Consider the following 23,102-nt stretch of genomic DNA (forward strand, 5'->3'; position numbering starts at 1 on the left):
AAAAATTATGAAGAGAAACAGGAAGAATTTAAGGTCACTCTGAACAAACTGAAGAACCAGTTGGCAGAGAAGATACAGCAATGTTCAAGGTCCCAGGAAGAAGCCAACAGATACAAGAAGGAGACAGAAGAGCTGAAGAATCAGCTGAATGGAACTAAAGAGGCTTTAAAAGCAAAAGTTGTAGAACTTTCCAAGATACAAGTAGGTAATGAAGTCATGGGTAGCTCAACTACTGAACTAAGACAAGTTGAGTTTTCACCTGAGAGAAGTCTAGCTGATGGTGAAGTCAAAAAAGAAGGCCGAGACTAAATTCTGTGGTAGAAAGAAGAAGCTTTGTAGGAAGAGGATGCAGAGTTACTGATGAGGTGCTGTCTTCGAATAAAACTAAGCCTGATACTTCCCAATTTTTGGGGAAGGTGGCGAAAAGTCAAAGGCACAAAAAAGCGGCTCGTAATTTGCATAGTCGTGAGTGACAATTTACGGTTGGTGAAGCAGTATACGTAAAGAATTTCGATGGAGGACCGAAGTGATTACCTGGTTAAGTAAGCTCTGTGACTGGACCATTGTTGTACCACATGGAAGTGGAGGGCCGGATCACATGGACCAATTAAGAAGAAGGAAGATACCCCAACAAAATTATGTTCCACCTGTAACCATTGCTGAACTGTGGTTCCTGTTGAAGTTGCTCAACCAAGGATAGACATGCCAGATGTCTCTGTTGGAATGGACGACACTGAGCTGCCTGTGTCTAATGAGGTACATGATATGAATGTGGTTCTTGCAAAGGATTCGGAAGTCATGGAGCTACAGTGTTCCACATCAATCAGGAAACCACCTGAAAGACTAAACTTATGGGCAGAATCTTCTGCCTGTTGGGCAGGCCAGTCGGGAGCAGGCACAGAGCTAATTGCCGCCTGTGATCGGCTGCGTGCCGCCATTTTACGTGGGTAGGCCAATTAAGGCCTGTCCAGCGTGACGCATGCCCGGTAGTGCTCAGCGCTACCTGTGCGGATGGAGGGGAGGAGGGTGAGTTGGGGCCTGCACTCTTTCGCTCATGCGCGTGAAAGAGGGCAGAAATCTCCCTGAGGCACGGAGCTGCCTCAGGGAGGTTAAGTTCAATTTGAAAGTTCAAAATAAAGAAAAATTAAAATTGTTTAGACACATGAGCTGGGACATGTTTATGAAATGTGTAAAAAATATTTATTAATTTAATAAAACCTTCATGAAACCTCATCCTGCTCATGGATGAAGTTTCATGAAAAACGCGAAGACTGCTTGGGCTCTTCGCCTGCCCACCAACTTTAATGTTCAGAATTAGTTTAATTAGTTTATCAATGGCCTTAACAGGCCTTTAGCAGTTCGGCATGCGTGCAACTGCCTTCGGCAAGTGCCTGCCAAATGGAAGATCAGAATGTCATGCGGTGATGTCAGGACGCACACCCGACGTCACCATGCATCATTTCACGCGTCGGCGTGCGGGGCATGACCCAGCACACCAATGAGAAAATTCTGCCCTATAATTCCACATGATCTGTGAAAATATTATAATTTCATGAGATAAATATCCTTGTAAATACAAAATGTGCAGAAAAGCTAAAGGGGGAAGGATGTAGTCATTGTATTTTGATAAAGGTAGGACTATCGCTTTAAGAATAATTCTGTTGTAAGATTACATGATCTGTGTAAGCCAATCAGTTAGCAGTGCAGGGGCCTCCAGGAGGGAGTTCTTTTTTAGTTTTTGAGTTGGAATTACACAGGTTGTTGCTGCTGTCTTGTAAATAAAGTTCAATGTTTCTACCAAGAAATGTTACCTGGATCATCAACTCTATAACAATAACACTATGCCAAGGCTGGGGAAGGTTTTCGTCATTCAAATTTGCTCAAAAACTGGCATAGCCACCACTTCTGGAGTTTTCATAATTAAAATGGAACACTGGCACGGCAACTTTCATGACTGGTTTAGAAATTTGTAGGCTTTGTCATAATTCAGCAACAATTTGCTCCAATAATAGAACACATAATTACCAAAGTTGATGATAACTGTTGCACTCATAGCTGAACTGTTGGTATTAGTCGCTTTTGTGGGCCACTTTTTAAATATAGTTTGGAATCCATAAGACAGATACTTACTTTATCATATACCCTGGCAATCAACAGTTCTCTGCAGAATATAAGTTACATATTACGACATAAAACCTATCAGGTAAAAAGGTGCTCATTTTTGGTATGGCTTAAGCAAGAATGTCATTTCCCTCGGGACCATTGTTTTCCTATTCATATTTTTTAAATAATTTTTGATAGCAATTTAAAGTGCAATGTTTAATTCTTACAGTTTCCCTGTAGCAAAAAATACATAACTTTAGTGAGTGTATTGTACCAACAAGATTTCAAATTGTGTAATTGACTTTTGCAGGATTGATTGTCCTTGTTATTTTATGGGTGCAGAATATTCACCTGGGGAAGTGGCAATTAGTTCCTCAGGAATGTGGTGAGTAGTAACTTCAATTTTCAATTCATCTTGCAGCATTTATTTACACTGCAACTGAACATACTCATCTTCACTTGTTCTTGTGCAACAAACCAAGGGAAGATCTTTACTTCTTGAAATTACTGTTTAGTTTTATTTAGATTATGGAATGTAGCAAAGGTTTAATTGGGTCATTTAAGTCTTGATGCAAGACTCAGTCCACAAATTTTCAGCTCCCTCTTAGTTGGGTGGGAAGCCTATTTCCCTTTAGCGTGTTGATTTGGGAATCTATTCTTTTTTCTGGGTCTTTCAATTCTTTTCATAGTTGCTGTTCCGGCTAGCAGTAAGCCCAGTAAAAGCAATAGTCACCCCAATACTATTATAATTTTAATTTCTGATGTGCTCAGTTTAATTACTTCATTAATTGATATTGATGATTAGCTATTTATTCACACTTCAGACCCATTTTTCCAATATTGAATGCTGCATAATTATTCAAACAGACACTGTTTACAATATGATTCTGTTTATACGTATAAATAAATGAATGTGAATAATTTTTTAGGGATTGGTTAAAATAAATCAGAAGATAGAAAGAAAATTCAAACAAACTATACAGGTTATCAGTTCATGTTGCATTACCCTAATACAATATTGTAAGGAAAAAGCAGGCGATTTTCAACTTCTGCCTGCCCTATACACATTGGAAAATGGGGTAGTTGGCAGTGAAAAATTAAAGAAAAAGATTGCCTGTCCATTAGCTGCCTGAGGCATGTGTTGAAATGGGTGACTAATGCACCTTACAGAAACACTCCACTGAAACTGATAGGGACTTCAGGTGTCCATATATGCATAGAGTATTGTGGAAATCCAGAAGTTGCTGTCAGTGCTTATATGCCTCATCAAAGTGTGCACTGTTGAGATCACCACGGACCTGTAACAATGGGTCTTTGTGTTGAAGAGAACTTTCACTCTTAACACTGCTAGTCTCACTGTGAAAACCCTTGACAAAGTTATACTTAGCTGAATACCCTCACTGACCTTGAAAAGCTAATTTTATTTTTGTGAAATGTCAAATTTCTCCATTATGCTAAAATGTTCACATTACTTTATTTGAATACATTATTTATCTTTATTTTAGCTTCTATGTTAATACAATTATAACTATTTATTTTGCTCTCTGAAATTTTAAATTAAAAATAAAGTCGTTCAATGCTTTTAACTTTTAGTTTACTGTCTGTGAAAATACTTCAATGTGATTCGCTGCTTACCCTTCTTGCTGACAACACTGCTTCCACAAATTTGAGTTGCCAAATTTAAACTGCCATTTGGAAGGGGGAAGTCTATGACACAGAAATCTCCAGATCTTTGTGGGCACATTTCTTCCAAGTCAGTGCAAGCACCGCTGCTTCATCACTGATTGTAAAATCCTGACCATTAAAATACTTAATTTGCAAATGTTCATTGGAAAAAGCAGGGCAATGGCACTAGGTCATAATGCTCATTTGGAGAGCCAGTGCAGACAAGATGGGCTGAATGACCTCCTTCTGTGCCATAAAAATTCTGTGATTCTGTGATTAAAGTGACCACTGGGAAACAGTCTCAAAAGACTTTCTTTTTAATCAGAGATTTTTGTGAAAAACCCTCCCCTCCCCACCCCACCCCGCCCCACCCAGCCCCAATGTCCCCACCACCTGTCTCACCTTCAGACATGGCTCAAATGAGCAATCTCCAGTTTCTTGTACCCAGACACTCTTTACATGCCTGTGCTCATTAAACACATATGGCTGTATAAAATGTCCCTACCAACTGCCTGATGTGTTCTCCAGAAGCGGAAAAAAATCAACATCAAGATACCTTCTTAAAGTAAAAATCCTTACTTCAGTCTTATCGTGGCTCTGACTGCAAAGGACCATTTCAACTGGCTAATATATATATATATATGTATATGTATATATATATATATGTATATATATATATGTATATGTATATGTATATATATATGTATATGTATATATATATATTTATATGTATATATATATATATGTGTGTGTGTTTTTTATTCATTTATGGGATGTGGGCATCCCATGCCCATCCCTAATTGCCCTTGTCCAGAGGAAATTTAAGAGTCAACCACATTGCTATCACATTTAGGCCAGGACAGCAAATTTCCTTCTTGAAGAGACATTTGTGAACCAGATGGGTTTTTACAACAATCGACAATGGTTTCATGGGGCAGAATTTTCTCTGCACGCCGACGCATAAAATGATGCACGGTGACGTCGGGCGAGCATCCTGATGTCACCACACGCCATCGCGATATTTCAGTGGGCGGACGAGCGATGATCTCTGAAGCGTGCCAGCCATTAGTTAACGGGCCACTTAAGGCACCAATTGATGTCGATTTTTCGGGCATGTGCAATCTTCAGATTGTCACATAGGCGCAACGGGCAGGTAGGTAGGAGACATTTGTATAAATCTCATCCACTGGCGGGATAAGAGGGGTCAGTGGGGTCACAAATATGCTCAGTCAGATATTTAATTTGGAAAGTTACTGACACTTGCCTGTGTGAGCAGAAATACTTCAAAATGCATACCAACTGCTTGGACAGGACTCACAACCTTCAGGCCAGCACCTTGAAATGATCCTTTTTGGGGCTTGCAGGTTTCAGGAAGCCTTCTCTTAGCCTGGGAATGGGAATTGTGCTCTCTACTGGAGGCACCTCCTCCGAGGAGGAAGGGGGAGGAGGCCTGGAGTGCACATTCAGCCTTTAGGGGAGCCGCCTTTGGGAGGAGAGGTGTAGGCACAAGGGGCCCAGGGCCAACAGGAAGTCAAGGCAGAAGGGACTGCAGAAGACTCCACTATCCTGCTGCCAGGGCATACATGCAGCGAAGCAGCTGCCTCAATATGTCTGAGGCGCAGTGCCAAAGGAGGCTCCATCCCTCAAGGGAGACAGTCAACTCTATCTGTCAGATGATAGGCCCTGAGATTTCTGCTAACTGTGTGGGTGGACACCCCATACCAGTGGCTCTAAAGGTCACAGCTGCCCTCAAGTTCTGTGCCTCTGGCTCTTCCCAGGGCTCGGTGGGTGATCTTTGTGGGTCTCCCAAAAGGCTGTCCACACTTGTGTCAAGCAGGTGACAAGCGCTTTATTCAGGCATGCATTGATGTTCATCCTCTACCATTGGGACTAGGCAAGCCAGACACAGTGAGCCAGAGGCTTCGCGGCCATTGCTGGCTTCCCCGCATCCAGGGTACAATAGACTGTACACATGTGGCCATCAAGGCGCCAGCAGGTGAGCCCGGTGCCTTCATCAACAGGAAGGGCTTCCACTCCATGAATGTGCAGATAGTGTGTGATCACAAGCTGCAGTTTCTGCAAGTCTGTGCAAGGTATCCAGGCAGCTCCTATGTTGCCTACATCCTCAGACACTCCCAGGTACCAGGGCTCTTCAGTGCTCCAGTGCAGTTGGATGGATGACTGCTGGGTGAAAAGGGCTATCCCCTCAGAAACTGGCTCACGACACCTCTCCACCATCCAAGAACAGAAGCTAAGCAGCGGTACAATAGTAGCCACGACTCCACAAGGGCTGGGCTATGGTGGAGAGAACCATCGGTCTTCTCAAGATGCACTTCCGATGCCTGAACCATTCGGGGGTGCACTCCAGCACCCCCCAGATCATGTGTCACTGATAGTGGTTGCATGCTGTGCTCTCCACAATCTTGCGCTGGAAAAGAGTGATGCTGTGGATGAAGAAGATGTAGACGCTGTTGCTGAGGCTGCACACGATGAGTCCAACAGTGAGTCCGGGGATGAGCATGCACAGGGAAATGCTAAGGGGGTAGACGCTGACCCGTCAATACTCCAGGGAGGAAGGGACACCTGATAGACTTTAATCCGATGAACCTTCAGCTAGAACACCACAGATGGACCTCCAACAAAAGCTTGTGCTGCAGGCTCCATACTCAATACCTGAGTGCTAAATCTGCCTGGAAAAAAACATTAACTAAGGGCTTTTTCGATAAAGCTCAATGTGACACAACTCACTCATAACATCATGCGTAACCATCCACCTGCAGAGGAAAAGAGGCACCCTCAGCCATGGTCATATGTCTAAATATAACAAAATGAACTTAAGGAAACGAAATGACAAAGATGTTAAACAGCACATCAACTAATCTTGAGGCAGGGTTTTCCCATTGGTGAGCGAGGGTGGGGCTCGTTCGCCAACATGTAAAATGACCCCCAGGTAGAACTCCCGATGTCACCGCGCCCCATTTAAATTTGCCGGTAGTCGGGAGTGCAGCAAATTCATCTGTGCACCTGCCGACCTGTCAATGGCCAACTGACAGAGTCATTGAAGCAACTAAAGGACCTGCCCATCCAACCTTAAGGTTGGCGGGCAGGCCAGGAGCTCTGGCAGGAATTAGAAAGAGCATAAAACCTTATCCACAGGCGGGATGAGGTTTCATGTAGATTTTTTTAAATTTTAATGAAGTTTTTGTAAAAATTATGGATATGTCCCAACTCATGTGACAGTGTCAAATGAGGGGACATGTCAAGAATTTTTTTTTCTCTAGTTTTAATATTTGTTACAGAGCAGCCAATCTCCTTGAGGCAGCACTTAGCCTCAGGGAGATGAGTGCGCTCTTTCGTGCGCATGCATGAAAGAGCGTACTCTCGATTTTGGGATTCCAACCCCCACCCCCCACCGCCCGCACAGGGAGTGCATAGCGCTTCTGTGCAGATGTCGCGCTGGGCGGGCCTTAATTGGCCCGCCCACGTAAAATGGCGCCGCGTCCCCGATCAGGGGTGCTGATCAGAAGCGTGCCTGTGCGCACCCGCCCTTCAACTTTTTCCCCCCATGGGTGGAAAATCCTGCCCATGATCTCATTGCAGGTCAACACAAATGCACATGTGAGAAATCCATGGTGTGCCTAATGTGACTTAAAGTTACACTTTCGGGTGCTGCATCTTGGTGCTGTCCCTTTGCTGGCACTGGCATCTGAGACAACCTGCTGACTCTGCTGTCCTATTGGCCTCAATGACCTTAGCAGCCATCCTCTGGCCCATGGAGGCTGTGCTGGCCCCGCCTGGGAGGGAGCTGCCAGTTCTACATCTGGCATCTCCCCAGTCGTCGCAGCATCATCGGATGCAACACTTACTGGCAGAGGGGCAGAGGAGCTGCTGCCCTCATCCGGAGTGCCCTGAGAGGAGCCCGCAGAGATGACATGCAGCTGCTATGTCGACATGAGGTCACATTGAACCTCCCTGCTCACCACAGATGGATGGGCACCGAGCTGGGAAACTTGGTGCCCAGACCATCTCCCACTCTGGCACTGACCAGCTGAGGTCAATGTCGATGTGAGGGCTTGCTGGTCCGAATGCATCCCCAGAAAGCCCTGATTGGTCTCCTGGAGGAGCTTCTCCATCGAGAGTCGCCACTCCATGGAGGATGCATGGCGCTCGGCCATGAGGATCATTGCATTGGCGATAGTCCACGTAGACTCCTCCACCACGGAGACCAAGCCAAGCATTGCCTTACGTATCTCCGACAGATCCTTCCGCACACCCTGCTGTACTTCCAGCATTTGCTGCCTCACAGATGCCTCCAGAGGCACATCATCAGCCAACAAATGAACATGTGCCTGTCCATTGCAATCCTCTGATTGCTGGCTCCGTGGGCACTCTCTGTCTCCACCAGCTCTTCCAGTGACTGTGAAGTGCCCTCACTGCTGTGCCCCGGGACACTAGCCGATGTTCTAATTCCCACCGAGATGCTAGTATCTGCGTTGGTGCCTGCCTGACAGAGATGGTGTGACACTGGTAGGTCAGAGACTTCAGGGCCCTCAGGTGTGAGAGGGGGCCCCTGTGCCACCTCCTCCCAGCCGTGCTCCGCTGATGCTGAAAGGAAGAACAAGGAGATTTAATCTGTCAGCGTGAAGACAGTGTCATTGTACATCCCTGTCCCCCGGATCATTATGCGCTCATCCTGCCTTAAGCAACGGTCAAGCCATGTTGCATACTTCAGTCACACAATTCAGCACTGCCATGGCTGCTAGGACACTAATGGTGACATCAGTGCTGGGCTAACATACCTACCCATGGCACCCCAGCCTCACTGACACCGGTGGACCTGTGTGCATCGCATGGGCCTCCTGTTCAAACCTCGTTATGAATGCCAACTGGGCCAGTCCTCTGCTAGTGTTCAACCGCTCAGCAGCATTATAAGCATTCTTCTCCTGAAAAGGAGAGAAGAGCATTAATTAATGCAACATGTACCTGGAATCTCTTCACTGCCATCCCAACCCAACCAGAGTGGAACATTGCAGGGCTCCAGTGCCTCTTCAACCCACAGCTGCACATTCACACAAAGATGTCAGGCTATCTCCCGCCCTTGGCCAAATGCAGCCTACAACTCATTTGGCACCACACGGTCCAACTTTGCAAAGCAAGGAGGCGCAAGCACGTGGAACGCAAAGGGCAGCAGATGGATCGGTGCCCCGCCACCTGGAAGCTGCCCTCCCAGCATGTCAGCACCCTGACTTTGACATGTTTTGCAGTTCCAGCTCTGACCCTAGGTGCAGATCCTACAGGTTGCCCCCAAAACAGTAATGTGGGTGTCACTGTACCACATGCTGCAGGTGCTGAACCCATATCTATCACCACTCTCTCAGGGTGACCTTGGCATGGGCAATATCTGCTGGCTCACCCAGCAAAGGACACATGACGTCAATGATTCAATGCAGTAACTGCACTCAGAGTTGGTGTGGACGGCCAGGGGGGAAAGCCTACCTGCTGGGTTAAATGACCAATGCCAAAATGGTACTCACCTTTCCAGAGCACAAAATGTTGTTGAAGTGCTTACGGCACTGGATCCAGGTGCATCGCACCATTGTGGGGGAGCTCACCACCTCCGCCACCTCCTCCCAGGCACGTTTGGTCAAGTGGGGGGGCCTCCTCCTCCCGTCCCTGGGAACGAGGACCTCCCTCCATGCTGCCACCTCCTCAAGGAGGGCAGCAAGGCAATCGTCTGAGAAATGAGGGGCACACTGGCCCCCCGCCCTCCCCTCCTACCTGGCCTGCTCACCAGCAGCTCTCTAGGGACCCCTTCTGCTGGCCATGTTTGACAGCCTTTGTAAGGCTGCAGGAGCTCTTTTAAACAGGTGGCCGGGTTGCCATTGGACCCAGCGGTCATAGCAGTCCCGCTGCTGTCGCCCACTCCTGCTATCCTCATGAGCTGCGTTTCACGCTGGGTGGGCCTTAATTGGCCCGCCCGTGTAAAATGGTGGATCCACGCCTGCTCCCACAAGGCCCGCCCCTACAGGCAGAAGATTCTGCCCATGTTCATCCTTAGACTTTTAACTCCAGATTTTTATTGAATTCAAATTCCACCTTCTGCTGTGGCGGGATTCGAACCCAAGTCCCCAGAGCATGACCCTGAGTCTCTGGATTACTAGTCTAGCAGCAATACCACTATGCTATCACCTCCACTAATTATTCAATATAATTGTTCATCTTAAGAATTTTACTGGTGGATTGAATGACGAAGCTGATCTTTCTGATACACCATGTAAACTTTTCCAACTCAGGTTGACGGAATATAATGCAAAAAACAAAGGACATTGTTTATTCAGGCTTAGCTGAATATATGTTAATATATTTAATTATTTAATATATATTAAATAACCGAATATATGTCTTGAAGATAAGTTGTGAACCAGGAATGGTTTATCATAAAACTACTTTTTTGTAAGTTACATCTTTGTCATCATTTTCAGGATTTGTTCTGAAGGTATCATGCAGTTCCAGAGTCAAAAACCTGGTAAGTTCTAGATCTGAGATAATTAAGTTTATTCAGTGTTGAAAGATTCTATAATTGACAATGACCAACGAGCCCAGAATATATTTGGTATTTGAAGTTTTATTACCAAGATTAATTTGCAAAACTTATCTGTTTTCCGAAAATTATCTCCTATTCTGCTCCCAGGCAATTGTTTGATGAAAAGAAACATTGGGTGAAATGTAATGTAATTGACGCAGCTTCCACCCACCAGTTGGAGAACCAGTGGGAGACCCGCACTTCTGTGGTGCAGGCCCAACTGGATCAGGTACTTAATGGGTCAGCGTTCAGCCTTCCCCAGGATTCAGGATCCCAGAGCCAGAAATGCCCCCTGTTGAGCGCTGCCAGCCAATCAGAGATTGGCAGCTGTCCATTACAGGCAACATCAGTGGGAGTGATGGCTGCTGCCGTTAATGAACCCAGGAAGAGGCCTAGGATCTCCAAGGGACCTGGGCCACAGGTGAGCTAGGGCAGGATGGGGATCGCGGACAGGAGGTAATGAGAGATGGTGGACGGGGTTGGAAGCAAGGGCAGGGGATGGCTTTCAGTGACCACCCCCTAGGCTGATGCCAGATCTCTCGATCAGGCATTCAGTGCCTTTTTGCCTGGTGACCTTCTCGAGACACAGGAAAGCCACGCCACTCACATGCTATCACTGAGCCACCAATAAATTCCAGCGGGCTCGAGGATAATTCATGTCAATTGATTCAATAATTATTCTAATTTACAACCCACTGTGAGCAGGTGAGTCTCCCCATGGGCCAGTTCCAGCCTCCAACTTAATCATGGGTGGTTTTCCCACCAGTGGGAGACTACTGGTGGCCTCTCCCACAATTAAGTGGGCCCAGCAGCCATGTTTCCCACCACGATGGGCTGCAATAAATCCAGCCCATTATCATCAGTCTCATAGTATACATATGATAGCATATTATAGTGTGAAATTTTGGACAGTAATACATATTGTGTTTCAGATTCCACTATAAATACTAAGAAAGAAACTTGCATAGTTAACAAATTGATCTCAGATTTGATATTTGTTATTGCATGGAGTTAATGTAGATTTGAAAACATTTTTGCAGCTTAGAAAATGTGACCATACCCAAAACATTAATTTGTCTATTTTCTCCACAAATACTGATTGACCTGCTGAATTTTTCCAGCATTTTCTGTTTTTATTTCAGTGTTCTGGCATCTGCAGTATTTTGCTTTCACTCGTAACAGAAATATCTACAGTACCATTTCTCTGCTTTTTCTCGTACCCTTTAATATTTTTCATCTTTATGTAAAATATCTTTACTTAAACAGTTGTAGAATTGTACCATGTGATATGAGCAGCACTAATTCTAAGGAACATTTCTCTGAATAGTGTAGAGGACCATGATCATTTTAGAAAGAATCACAGATGGCTCAAGCTACAAGCAGTGTGTTCAGATTAAGCCACAATTCAAGAGTATTAACCTTAAACAATCTCTATAGTCATTCAAAACCAAAAATATGTTGCAGCCTTAAACACAAACCTTGCCATCTTAATATATAAATGTAATACCAATAGACCTCATATTGCTTATGGAAAGAGATAATATACTGTTCAGAACATGGAGTGGAACATATCTCAAAAAATATACCATTCTATTAAAAAATTAGTGGGTGCAGTCAGATACGTAAAGAGATGTCACACAAATGAATGAATGAATTAAATCTTAGCATTAATCCACTAATATCACCAACACCAATTTATATCTGAATTTCTAGCAGTGTTATTTCATTCAATAAATTCAAATTTGAACTAACTGTGCTGCTGGCTATGCAAGCCTATTTTCCCTTTGTTCATGAAAGATTGATAGTCAGAAGACTCCAGGCAAGTAACGTGAAATGATTTCCTTACTGAAAAATGTAATTTATAATATCATCGCTGCAAGATTACAGAAATTTAACCCCCAGAACACTGGTAAATTATAGTTAGGTGGGTACTACAAAAATATTGCAGAAATAAATGTAATAAAATCACCCATGGTATTATTTTGGAAATGAGCACAGAATGTTACTGTCGTGCACCAAATGAAATTCACACCTATTTTTCCATTGGTAGGATGTTTTCAAGTTAATTTCAGGAACTGATCAAAATATATATAGTGGATGTGTTTGGTTCCATTATTTGGAAAGTCCCAATTGTTTGAAAACAATTGAAATCTTAAAAACAGTTTTGCTAACATATTTATCTGAACTTTAAATGATCAAGTGGTAAAGTTTATTGTTTGCTCGTAAAGCTTTTGCTATTCTAATACTTTCAACAATTTGTGACAAAATTTGCAATTCTGTGCAACGTAAGCCTTTGACACAGATGAGGTCAGATTGTGACAGAAAAATGTTGCATAAAGTTTGGAACTGATTGTGAAAATCTTATCAGTGTCAATATCAATACAGAAACAGTGGCCAGAATATTGCTGTCGGCGTGTGGGGGCAGGCTCGACACACCGACGTGTAAAATGACGTGAGGTGACGTCGGGCATGTGTCCCAATGTCATCACACGTCATTTCAAGCTTTCGTTTGGCAAGCCCATGCCTGAGGCGGCTACGCATCCGCCGAACTGTTAGCGGCCTATTAAGGCCATTAAAGAAGTAAGTAACAATATTTACAATGCTGTCTGTCCAACCTTAAGGGTGGGATTAGGTTTCCTGAAGGTTTGATAAAATAATTTAATAAAATTTGCTACACTCACGAACATGTGACACTTTAAATAATTTTTTACTTTTTGTATAACAAAATCTTTTAACCAACTTAATCTCCCTGAGGTAGCTCCGTGCCTCAGGGAGATTGCTGCATTCTTTCATGCGTATGTGCGAAAGAACGCAGACCATGACTCTCCCTCCTTCCCCTGCCCGCCCAGATAGCGCTGAGCACTGCCGGCCGCGCATTATGCTGCGTGGGCCTTAATTGGCCCACCCACGTAAAATGGTGGCGCGCAGCCAATCAGCTCAGTGCCCACCCCTGCCCGCTCCCACCCAGCCTGCCCAACAAAGGTAAGATGCAGCCCAGTGTCTCAAATTTGGCTGTCCAAAATCTGGAGTTGTCCAAAAACTGGACAATTTTAGAATGTGCCATGTATCAATTTTAATTGAGTAAAATAAACAAAATACATCTGGACAATTTGGCTAGGCACTGCACTGGTGCAGTGTGGTGGTGGACTAGTTACCTGCTTCATTGCTTGTGGACCAGTCTATATTCATTCTTTGAATGACCCTTGAGTCTACCCGATTCATCTTGGCTCAAACCGTCCATGGCCCGAACTGCCCAACTTGAAATCCGGCTAGATCTGAAATCTGGCACAGCCTCGGTTCTGAGCATACCGGTTTTGAGAGACTCTACCTGTGATGTCAAAATTATTTTTTTAATGGACTAATAGGACTACCTAACACCTCAAGAGTAATTGTGAAAATGCTTTCTGCAGCAAAAGACGTGGTTTGCCACATTCCTTGCAATCACAAGTAGCTGCTCCAGAACATGTGTCTAGACTGCATTTAACAGAGTTTTGTTAAAGTCCTCCCTCAACTCAGATCAAGTTTTAAGCTTAATAGAACAAAATGGCTTGTGTCCAGAGAATTTCCTTAGATCCAAAAAAAAAATTTTGAAATCATCATTGCACCTGCCAACTTCTGTTTGTTTATTCAAAGCAGGTAATTCTATTTCAACAGAAGTAAAAATAGTTATTCACCATATTATTAACTATTTTCCTAATCTACAGATTCTCATTGTGGTCCTGACCAAATATACTTTAACTGCAGTGCTCCTGTGAGTGGCTTTGAGACGAATGTAGGAGCAGGGTGTAGAGATACCTGTGAAAATCTACTGTTAAATATTTCATGCCCGAAATCCATGCCATGTCTGTCAGGATGTTTTTGCCCATCTGGGTAAGTGACCATTACTTCAGTAATATTGATTAAGTGATATACAGTTGTCAAAGATGTACAATTAAACTGGAAGGCTATGCTAATATGTTACAATAATTTTGTCTAAGGCTGATGATATATTGTGTGGAACACAGCCGATAAACCCAAAGTTATAATACAGTCAGCCTGCCAAGACATAGCTTCTCCTGCATGCACAGGGCTCAGTTTCCCAAATAGCTATATATTAATATTAGGAAGGTTAGTTTGAAGCACTCTCTCCCAGAATTGCAAAGATTCAATTCTAAATTTCAAAGATACCAATTTAGTGCAGTGTTTTAGTACTTTTTAAACCTAACTTCATACTGCAATGCTGTGTACAGTACCTGGAGTGAAGCTTACATAATATTCCCGGAGGGTACTGTTACCACTTGTCTATGTCATTATTAGACTATGACGCTGTTTTGGTTTTCTGATCCTTGGCTGAATCCTCCGAGGCATTCTGCTCCTGTTTACTTACCTTGCACCTGACCTCTAAATTTCTCTACCAGACCTCCAGACCAGGCTTCCTGCTCCTAGAGTTCTTCCCTTGTAGTGCAGGAGAATTGGGGGAAGCCAAGCCATCCCCCATTTTAATGGTACTTAGCTGCTGTATTTCGGTAAGTTTAAAGGTCCCAAAGCCACTTTGACAAGCTACGGAGAGAAGGTGAGGGTGTAGGATGGCAGGGAGTTGAGTGAGGGGGTAGGGTGGTATGTGGGTGCTTGAGGGGCTATGTAGGTAGGGGGATTGGGAGCATTGTTGGGGGGTGGGCGTGGGAGGCATTTGTTGGGGGGAAGTTGGGTTGTGGGTAGTCAGGGTGAGGGGGAGTAGTTGGGTGGTCAGGAGTGTAGTTGGGGTTTAGGGGTGGTCGGGTGGTCGGAAAGGTGGACAGGAGGTGGTGATGGTAGTGGGTCAGGGGGATAGTTGAGGGGGACTGGGTAGGTAGTCGGGTGGTCAGTGTGGGTGGGAGCCAGGGGATCGGTAGTATAGGACCAAGGAGTTAGGACTTGTTTTAATCCTTCTAACTTTTCCTGGGTAACTATTCTGCTAAGTGATTCGGAGCCATCTGAAGTCTGAACTCAGAGTTTCAGAGGGTTCCAGATGCAGGGTAATTGCCCAACTCAAGTTGAAACTTCACAGGCAATTCCCATGGAGTCCTTGTGTTGGGACTTCCAAGGGTTCTCCAGCGCATCTTCTGGGGTACGACCATCTGTGCCTTTCTGTTTTCCTGTGCTGATAATCAATAGAAGTTATAAGTTTTGTGTTTGCTGGTGTGTATTGGATAACAGTTGCAATTAAAATAATCTATCAGTTGCATATTTGAAATTATAATTCATAAACATAAACAATTATTTTCTATTGAGTCAATGTAACACTACCATCATTGATGTTCAAGTCATATTAAAGCAATGGATTATTGCAGAGAGAGGAATAGTCAGTATAATACAATATATCCTAACAACAAGCTTAGATTCAGTGATTGTACCTAGCCACCAAGGTTCAGTGGTGATCCTTACACAAGAATGTAATATACACCAGAGGCCACATAATTAGCCCTAAGTGCATCAATTAAAGGTACACAACATATACACAACACTCTACATCTGACATACCTACAGCTACAATGATAAATTATGACAGTTAAGCAATACATATTTGTATTATCTATGTCATCTCTTTTTAAACACTATTAAAACCATTATCATTATACTATTTTAAGGTTGTCCTTTCCTCTCCCTCTTTGCTATTTATTGTCTTGAATTAAAAAGCAATTGGAAATTTGAGAAGTGGTTAGGATATACCAAATGGTGAGGGCTAGGCAAACACAGTCTGTCTGAAATAAATGGTTTGAATTATAGCATGAGTTAAATTCGACTTTATTTTTTAAGATTACTAGAGGCTAATTTTTCAATGTTTTAGCTTTTTTCACTTTTACTCCTTGAGTTTTGGCAGCAAGAACATTCCTTATTGCAATTAAAATTCCAGTAGGTATTCATTTATATTGCATATATTTAGGAGAATGAAAGAAATGGTTCAAGGCATGTTCATTTACAAGAGATGCAGACCAACCTTACCCACACAGCTAAATGTACAAAATTTCTCAGGAAAACTAGCTGTGTTTAATTGGAGAGGCAGTGACAGCATTGCACAAACCTTCATTTCAGGGATGGCCCTTCCAATGAGGGAGATCATTACAACCCTGAACTTCTAATGCCTTATTCAAAGGTATGATAATGACTGACGTATTGTTCACCAGGGTAAACAATTACATTTGGCGTACTGTTGATATGAGCCCAAATGATTTTTGAAGTTCTTACCACTGGCTCTGTGCCTTGGCCATCATTTGTCTGATAAGAGGTGCATGAAATTCACAATTTATTGATGAAACTGCTGGAAATGACAGAGACCCAGCAGAGCTGGGTTTATGCCATTTCTCTGAGGTTTGTGCCACATTTATGGAGGACAATTAAGTGAATCCTTTTGGAAATTAATGGTATTCATGTTTGATGTTGGACTTACCAAAACTATCTTGAAAGAATATTATAGTTCAGTGCATCATGCATTCACACTTCTAACATTTATGTTGGAATATTACAGAGATAGATTATCCATCTGTTAGCTTTTACAGTCATTCATGAACTCATTTCAAGAGAGCACTGCTGATGGGTGCCGAGTTTGGCTGTTGTAATACAAGATCTGCGTCAATGATTGCTTAAGAATCTTCCAGTTGTCTGTCACTACATTTTAATTAGAGTAAAAAATACATATTATAAAATACTGGGTCAAGGCATTTAGAGAGGACCAGGAATTTAGCATGACATAGCTGTGGATCAGGATTTACCTTTTTTAAGGTAGCAAATTGCAAAATGGATACGTAATAAGGGCACTGTTCCACTCAGTAGACTGGATGCCATTTCTGTACTAGACACCAGTGATCCATGAATAAATTCTGTGAAGGTCCACAGTTACATATTCATGGTTACAGTCAGAAACTGACGTAGTCACATATGTTTGGGAAATCTAGTATCTTTCTTGCTGCCAATGTGACTGTTTGAAAAATAAGGAAAGATACTGCACTAAGGAGTACAGCAGACTCGCAAGGTTTATTTTCTCTCTGAGGTCAGTCTATTATTCTTACATTCTCCAGGTTCAACCTATTTGCTTTATGGCTGTCATCTTGAGCAAACCCAATACAATATTATGGCCAGAATAATATGGGGAGAGGGGGTGGGAGGGTGGACAGTGTGCCCCCCTGGAAACAGTGTCGGTTTGGAGCTGGCATACGCTATGCTGACCCACCCTGCTTCGGGTATCATGAAGAGATATTAACACCTACAATATTATTGGAAATTATTTTTAAAGTGGAAGTGTAGTAGGATTTGTGTCTATGTGTGTGTCTGTGTGTGGCTTAATTGGATTAAAGCCAGCTAGTATAGTAGTTATGGAGATGTTAATTGGGTAAACAGTAAGGACGATAGAAGGTAAATTTGTATTTGTTGAATAAAGCATTCGAGAGTGGGAGTAAAATTGTGCACCTAGCTGGGAGATGTCAAGCTATGTGTTTATATTATTAATAAAATTAGTGGGATGACAATGTTGTTGTTGGAAGATATGATGTTAAAAGCCTAGGATAAAATGGAAAATTTACATTTAAAGGGGTAGCTAGGTATAAACAGAAAGGAGTTTGTGTGTATAAGCCAGAGGCATTTAAGGTCTAAGCAGCCTGTAAGCCTACAACCGTGTCTGCAAAGGAAACAAATTGCAAGGAAACTCATTTTGAATTTGTACTGTGCTTTGCCTGGTGTCTGTTTAAAGTCTATGGGTTACTGTTGCCTTGGTGGGGATTTACCTGGGATTGATTAATTTGTGGATTTGTTTAAAAGTTATTATGGTGGTAAATGGTAGACATGTGTATGTGTTTAATTTGTTGTTAAATTAATAAGTATTTAGTTTTATATAAAAACCCCCTTGAGGCTTGGTGGTCTTGTTCCTGAATTCAGAGCTGCATCTCAAGCATACCAGTTGAAAATGTAGGTTATGACAGTTGTTCAAGTTTCACTCTGGGAATTAAACAACTCTGCCTTTATAAACTGCTGTGTCATAACATGGGACAGATTAACGAGGGCTGAGTAGAACTTCTACCCCTCATTGGGGCAGAAGTCCTGCTTTCTGGAGATTAGCCGACAGTTCCATCAGTCCCGGAATCACCACAAAGGCGTCAGTGGCCACTGCCAAGACTGCAGCAGAAGGGGAATGGATACCCAGAGCAGGTAAGTCTGAGGTGTTGTGCAGGAGGATTTGGGTAGGTTAGGGAAGGGCAGAGGGTGAGAGGGGGTGGATTTAAGAGAGGGAGTGGGCCAGGCCAGATTGGTGACTCTGGTGGACCTCCTGCGGCCAGAGCAGGGGTAGAGGACATCACTGTGGCCTTCCACTGCACACAGCAGGCGCCCAGAGAGGCGACACTAAATCTGTGGGCTTCCATCTTCTTTGTTTTGGGAGCTATCCCTGACTGGAGACATGAAGTAGGCTGCGCTCTGGTGTGTTTTAAGTATGGCGCTCGAAATGAGGAAGCACTGAGGTCACAGTGCGCTGAACAAATCTGAGCCCACCCCCCAGCACTCTGGAGTGTTTCTCGTGAATGCATTATTAATGAGGTGGGACGCGCTGGGAATGGGATGATACGGCGCAAAAACCCGCCATTGTGGCCGGCGGGTAAAACGTCTTTTTTCACACCTGCTACCGCACAGTGTAAATCTGGGATGATTCTGCCCCTTATGTTGTATATTAATCTTTTGTGTGGTACCTTATTGAACGCCTTTTGGAAATCCAAGTGTACTACATCTACTAGTTTTCCTTTACCTAGCCTATCAGGAGTTATATCCTCAAAAAACTATAAATTTGTCAAGCATGATTTCCCTTTTGTAAAAATATGTTGACTTCAGTCACCTAAGTGCTTTGTTAAGATTCCCTGAATAATAGATTTCAGCTCTTTGCCAACAACTGATGTTGGGCTAACTGGTCTGTAGATCCCTGTTTTCTGTCTTCACCCTTTCTTGAATAGTGGTGTTACATTTGCTAATTCCAGTCTACTGGGCCTCTTACAGAATCTAGGGAATTTTTAAATATCAGAACCAGTGCATCACTATCTCTGCAGCTATTTCTTTTGGAATCCTAGGACGGAGGCCATCAGGTCCTGGGAATTTGTCAGATTTTAGTCCCTCAAGCTTCTCCAATACTTTTTTCCCTGCTGATATTAATTGCCTTAATTTCCTCATTCTATTTAGCCCCTAGGTTACCTTCTATTGCTGGTATGTAACTTGTGTCTTCTACTGTGAAGACTGATACAAAGGGCTGGATTTTTATGGATTCAGGGAGATTCTGCAGATCTTTAGAAATGACAGGCATGACCCACTTCTTGGATTTCCGCTCCCATTCCTGGCACCCCCAATTTCCATCAGTGCAGGATAAGGATGTGAGCTGGTATGGGTCAAGAGCACACACCTACACTCCTGATCTAGCCAGCTCCATTGTGCAGATAGGCATTTCCTAGCCCCCCACAATTTTCATGGAGCTGGGACAGCTTTTCAAGGACTGCTGGTTCACGGCCCCTCAGAGGTGACATGAACCATAGTCTGGATGAGAGAACCTTTTGAAAGAGAAATTCAAGTCTTACCCATGTCCCCCATGCTAACCTATGCCTCTCCGTCCACTCCCAATGGCTCCTCAAACCCTCCATACCAGCCTATGCCACTCCACCAACTCAGTGGCTCCTCATATAGTCCATGGCAGCTAAAGCCCCTCCACTGACCCGCAATGGCCCCTCATACCCTCCATGCCAACCTATGGCACTTACATGCCCATTCACCCAGTATACACACTATACCAAACCAGTGAACCCTATAGTAACAGTGACATGTGAGGGGCCATTGGGGGTGAGTGGAGGGACATAGGTTGGCATGGAGGGTATGAGAGTCCATGCGGGGATGGCTAGATAGGCATGAATTTGGCATGGATAGGGCAAGTTTGTGAAAGGTGAGGGGGTGTAAGTGGTGAGGGCTAGAGGGCCTAATACTAAATAAAACAACTGGGGCGAAGTACCAGAGCCCTGAGATGGACCATTTAAGCAGCCAACCCTGGCACTTTGCAGCCACTGTAGCTGCCACCAAACTGTTTCATGGGGCAATGGGCCCCACTCCAATTAACATCCGCCCAGCCCATGAAAATCTCACTTTTGTGGGCACTTCCTCCCAATTCAAGTGGGTCAAGCCGGGAAATTTCCCAACTCCCGCTACCCGTCTCTAAAATGAAAATCCAGCTCAAAATATTTGTTCAATGTCTCTGCCATTTCCTCATTCTGAATGATAACTTCTCCTATCAATGCTCCTAAGGGACCAACATTTACTTTAGTTACTTTCTTCCTTTGTACAAACTTGTAAAAGCTCTTACAATCTATTTTTATACTCCTGTAAATATATTTATATATTTATGCTCAGATTCTATTTTTTCCGTTTTCATCAACTTTTTGGCGGCCCTTTGTTGGTTTCTAAAGACTCCCAATCCTCAGACTTATTACTGTTCTTTACAAGAAAGCTGCCTCTTTTAATCTAATGCTATCCTTAGCCATGGATGGATCTTTTTTCCTGAGTTTTTGTTTTTCAATTGAATATATTTTTGTTGGATATTTTGAATTGTTTCCTTAAATGTCTCCCATTGTTTATTTACCTCCATATCTTTTAGTCTCAATGATCCAAGGACTTGCCTTTGGGCAGAACATAGATGAATGAATTAATATTTTAGTTTGTTTATCTAATCAACCTTAGCCAGCTCTTTCCTTACATCTTAATTCCGTGGCAGTTCACCATGTCAGCTGTCAAGACGAACCAAAGTCTGGCTACCGGGCAACAAGGGCCATCTGGTCGATCGCTTTGCAGAACACCTGCGGTCTGTCCGCAAGAATGACCCAAACCTCCCTGTCGCTTGCCATTTTAACACTCCACCCTGCTTTCTTGCCCACATGTCTGTCCTTGGCTTGCTGCATTGTTCCAGTGAAGCCTAACGCAAACTGGAGGAACAACACCTCATCTTCCGACTAGGCACTTTACAGCCTTCCGGACTGAATATTGAATTCAACAACTTTAGGTCTTGAGCTCCCCCCTCCATCCCCACCCCCTTTCTGTTTCCCCCTTCCTTTTGGTTTTTTCCAATAAATTATATAGATTTTCTTTTCCCACCTATTTCCATTATTTTTAAATATTTTAAATCTTTTATGCTCCCCCCACCCCCACTAGAGCTATACCTTGAGTGCCCTACCATCCATTCTTAATTAGCACATTCATTTAGATAATATCACCAACTTTAACACCTATGTGTTCTTTTGTCCTGTTGTTCATGACATCTTTTGATGATCTGCTTCTATCACTGCTTTTGCCTACAACCACACCACCCCCCTCCACTTCTCTCTCTCTCTCTCCCCCCCCCCCCCCCCAACACCTTAAACCAGCTTATATTTCAACTCTTTCTTGGACTCGATCTCAAGTTCTGTCGAAGGGTCATGAGGACTCGAAATGTCAACTCTTTTCTTCTCCGCCGATGTTGCCAGACCTGCTGAGTTCTTCCAGGTAATTCTGTTTTTGTTTTGGATTTCCAGCATCCGCAGTTTTTTTGTTTTTACCATCTGCTGATCACCTGACTGATGACTCCCGTGTGCAGCCCATTCATACATGAAAAGCATGTATTTAATAAAAGCCTTGCTACTACACAAAATGTGATTGAGTAGACTACTGGGAAGTTCAAAAAGGTTCCTGCTCTGGACCATTCTGGAGGAGCACTGCACTCAGCAGAGCTCTGGTGAAGTTTCATCTTCATCAGAAGTTTAAACTTCCCGGGTAACTTCAGCACATGTGTGTGTGTGTGTCAGGACTTTCAAAGGTCCTGACTCACAAGTCCCAACTTGAGTTCCAATATTGACAATATGAACACCGGAAGATGTGGGCCAATGCTTTTTGTCAGCAGAAAGGAATGCTTTTCAATGATACAATCAACTTGTCAATGAATGCTATTTGTGCAATAACTGTTACAAGATATATAGTGTGATAAGGCAAAATATGTGGTGATTAAATGCAAAGACTCCAGTCAGAATTGTTTCATCAGACTGAAGCACCAGTTAATTAAAATATCATAGACAATTGGAAATTGTTGCAATTTTTCAGAACTTTATTAAAGAACTTCAGTGTTTAATATAGTTACAGTACACAATCAGTTCATTGTGAAAAACAATACTTGATTGTGAGGAGGTATCACAGATAACTGCCAACTCATCTCTCAAAAAAAATCTATTAATTTTTGGATAGTATTCGGTAACAAGTGAAAAACTAATATTTCATGTTTAAGTTTCTTGAAAACCAAATCAGACTTCAGCATCTTGAGGATTACATTTGGCAATGCTCTTTAGCGAACAATGTTAACTTTTAGAAAAAATATTCAACTGCAAGCCCAGCTGTTGAGAGAGCCTGTGACCTTGAAGTAAAATGTGTTACTGAAGATACTTAAACACACAAAAGATAATTTCATAGGGAGATTGAATCATTTGATGATGAGATATGATATAATCATATAATCAAATAATTATATTTGAGCCAATCAGATGAAAGAGAGACACAGATATTTGTTCGAATACATGTAAAACATGTGATGTGATAGAAGTATTATGCCTGAAGTATGATGAACATGAAGTGTGCACAGCTGTACTGTTTTTATAAGATTACTAATCAATCTCCCATGGTGTTGCTGCCAGTAAGCTAGAGAATAGGTTCCTCACTTACTTTTCTATCCTTAACTTTTTCGTTAGCTGCTTTGTTTGTCGTA

At 43.1% G+C, this 23,102-nt stretch overlaps 1 protein-coding gene across 1 annotated transcript in view; it reads left to right on the top strand.

Annotated features, from left to right (window-relative positions):
- Positions 1-23,102, top strand: part of otog (otogelin) — a 346,092-nt gene that overhangs the window by 121,622 nt on the left and 201,368 nt on the right. Inside the window, exon 20 of the mRNA XM_041196645.1 lies at positions 14,056-14,221. Within this exon, the coding sequence (XP_041052579.1) occupies positions 14,056-14,221 (166 nt within the window). The remainder of the gene's footprint in view (positions 1-14,055; positions 14,222-23,102) is intronic.

This window comes from Carcharodon carcharias, chromosome 10, assembly GCF_017639515.1.
Source record: "Carcharodon carcharias isolate sCarCar2 chromosome 10, sCarCar2.pri, whole genome shotgun sequence".
NCBI classification, from domain to species: Eukaryota; Metazoa; Chordata; class Chondrichthyes; order Lamniformes; family Lamnidae; genus Carcharodon; species Carcharodon carcharias.